At 70.7% G+C, this 331-nt stretch overlaps 1 protein-coding gene across 1 annotated transcript in view; it reads right to left on the bottom strand.

Annotated features, from left to right (window-relative positions):
- Positions 1–331, bottom strand: part of LOC104832307 (nuclear cap-binding protein subunit 2-like) — a 3737-nt gene that overhangs the window by 2920 nt on the left and 486 nt on the right. The window contains exon 2 of the mRNA XM_010568435.1: positions 86–322. Within this exon, the coding sequence (XP_010566737.1) occupies positions 86–322 (237 nt within the window). The remainder of the gene's footprint in view (positions 1–85; positions 323–331) is intronic.

The raw sequence follows: 331 nt of genomic DNA on the forward strand, positions 1-331 counted from the left end.
CGCGGGGCCCGCTCCCCCTGCCCGGCTCCGGCGGCCGCGGGGCAGCAGGGCCGGGCCCGGCCGGGCCGGGCCGGCGGAAGGATACTCCACGAAGCAGAAGCCGCAGGCGGTTTTCTTCACTTTGTCCAGCCCCATGATGACCTTCTTGATGTCGCCGCTCTTGCCGAAGAGCTCGTGGATCTGCTCCTCCGTGGTGTAGAAGGAGAGGTTCCCCACGTACAGCGTGCAGCTCTTCCTCAGCAGCCGCTCCTGGTCGTACCGCGTCCCCTGAGCCGCAACGACAGCGTTACCCCACGGCGGGACCGCAAGCGGGCCCGGGCCCGGGCGGACC

Source organism: Haliaeetus leucocephalus, unplaced genomic scaffold, assembly GCF_000737465.1.
Source record: "Haliaeetus leucocephalus isolate CR32 unplaced genomic scaffold, Haliaeetus_leucocephalus-4.0 Scaffold240, whole genome shotgun sequence".
In the NCBI taxonomy this organism is placed as follows: Eukaryota; Metazoa; Chordata; class Aves; order Accipitriformes; family Accipitridae; genus Haliaeetus; species Haliaeetus leucocephalus.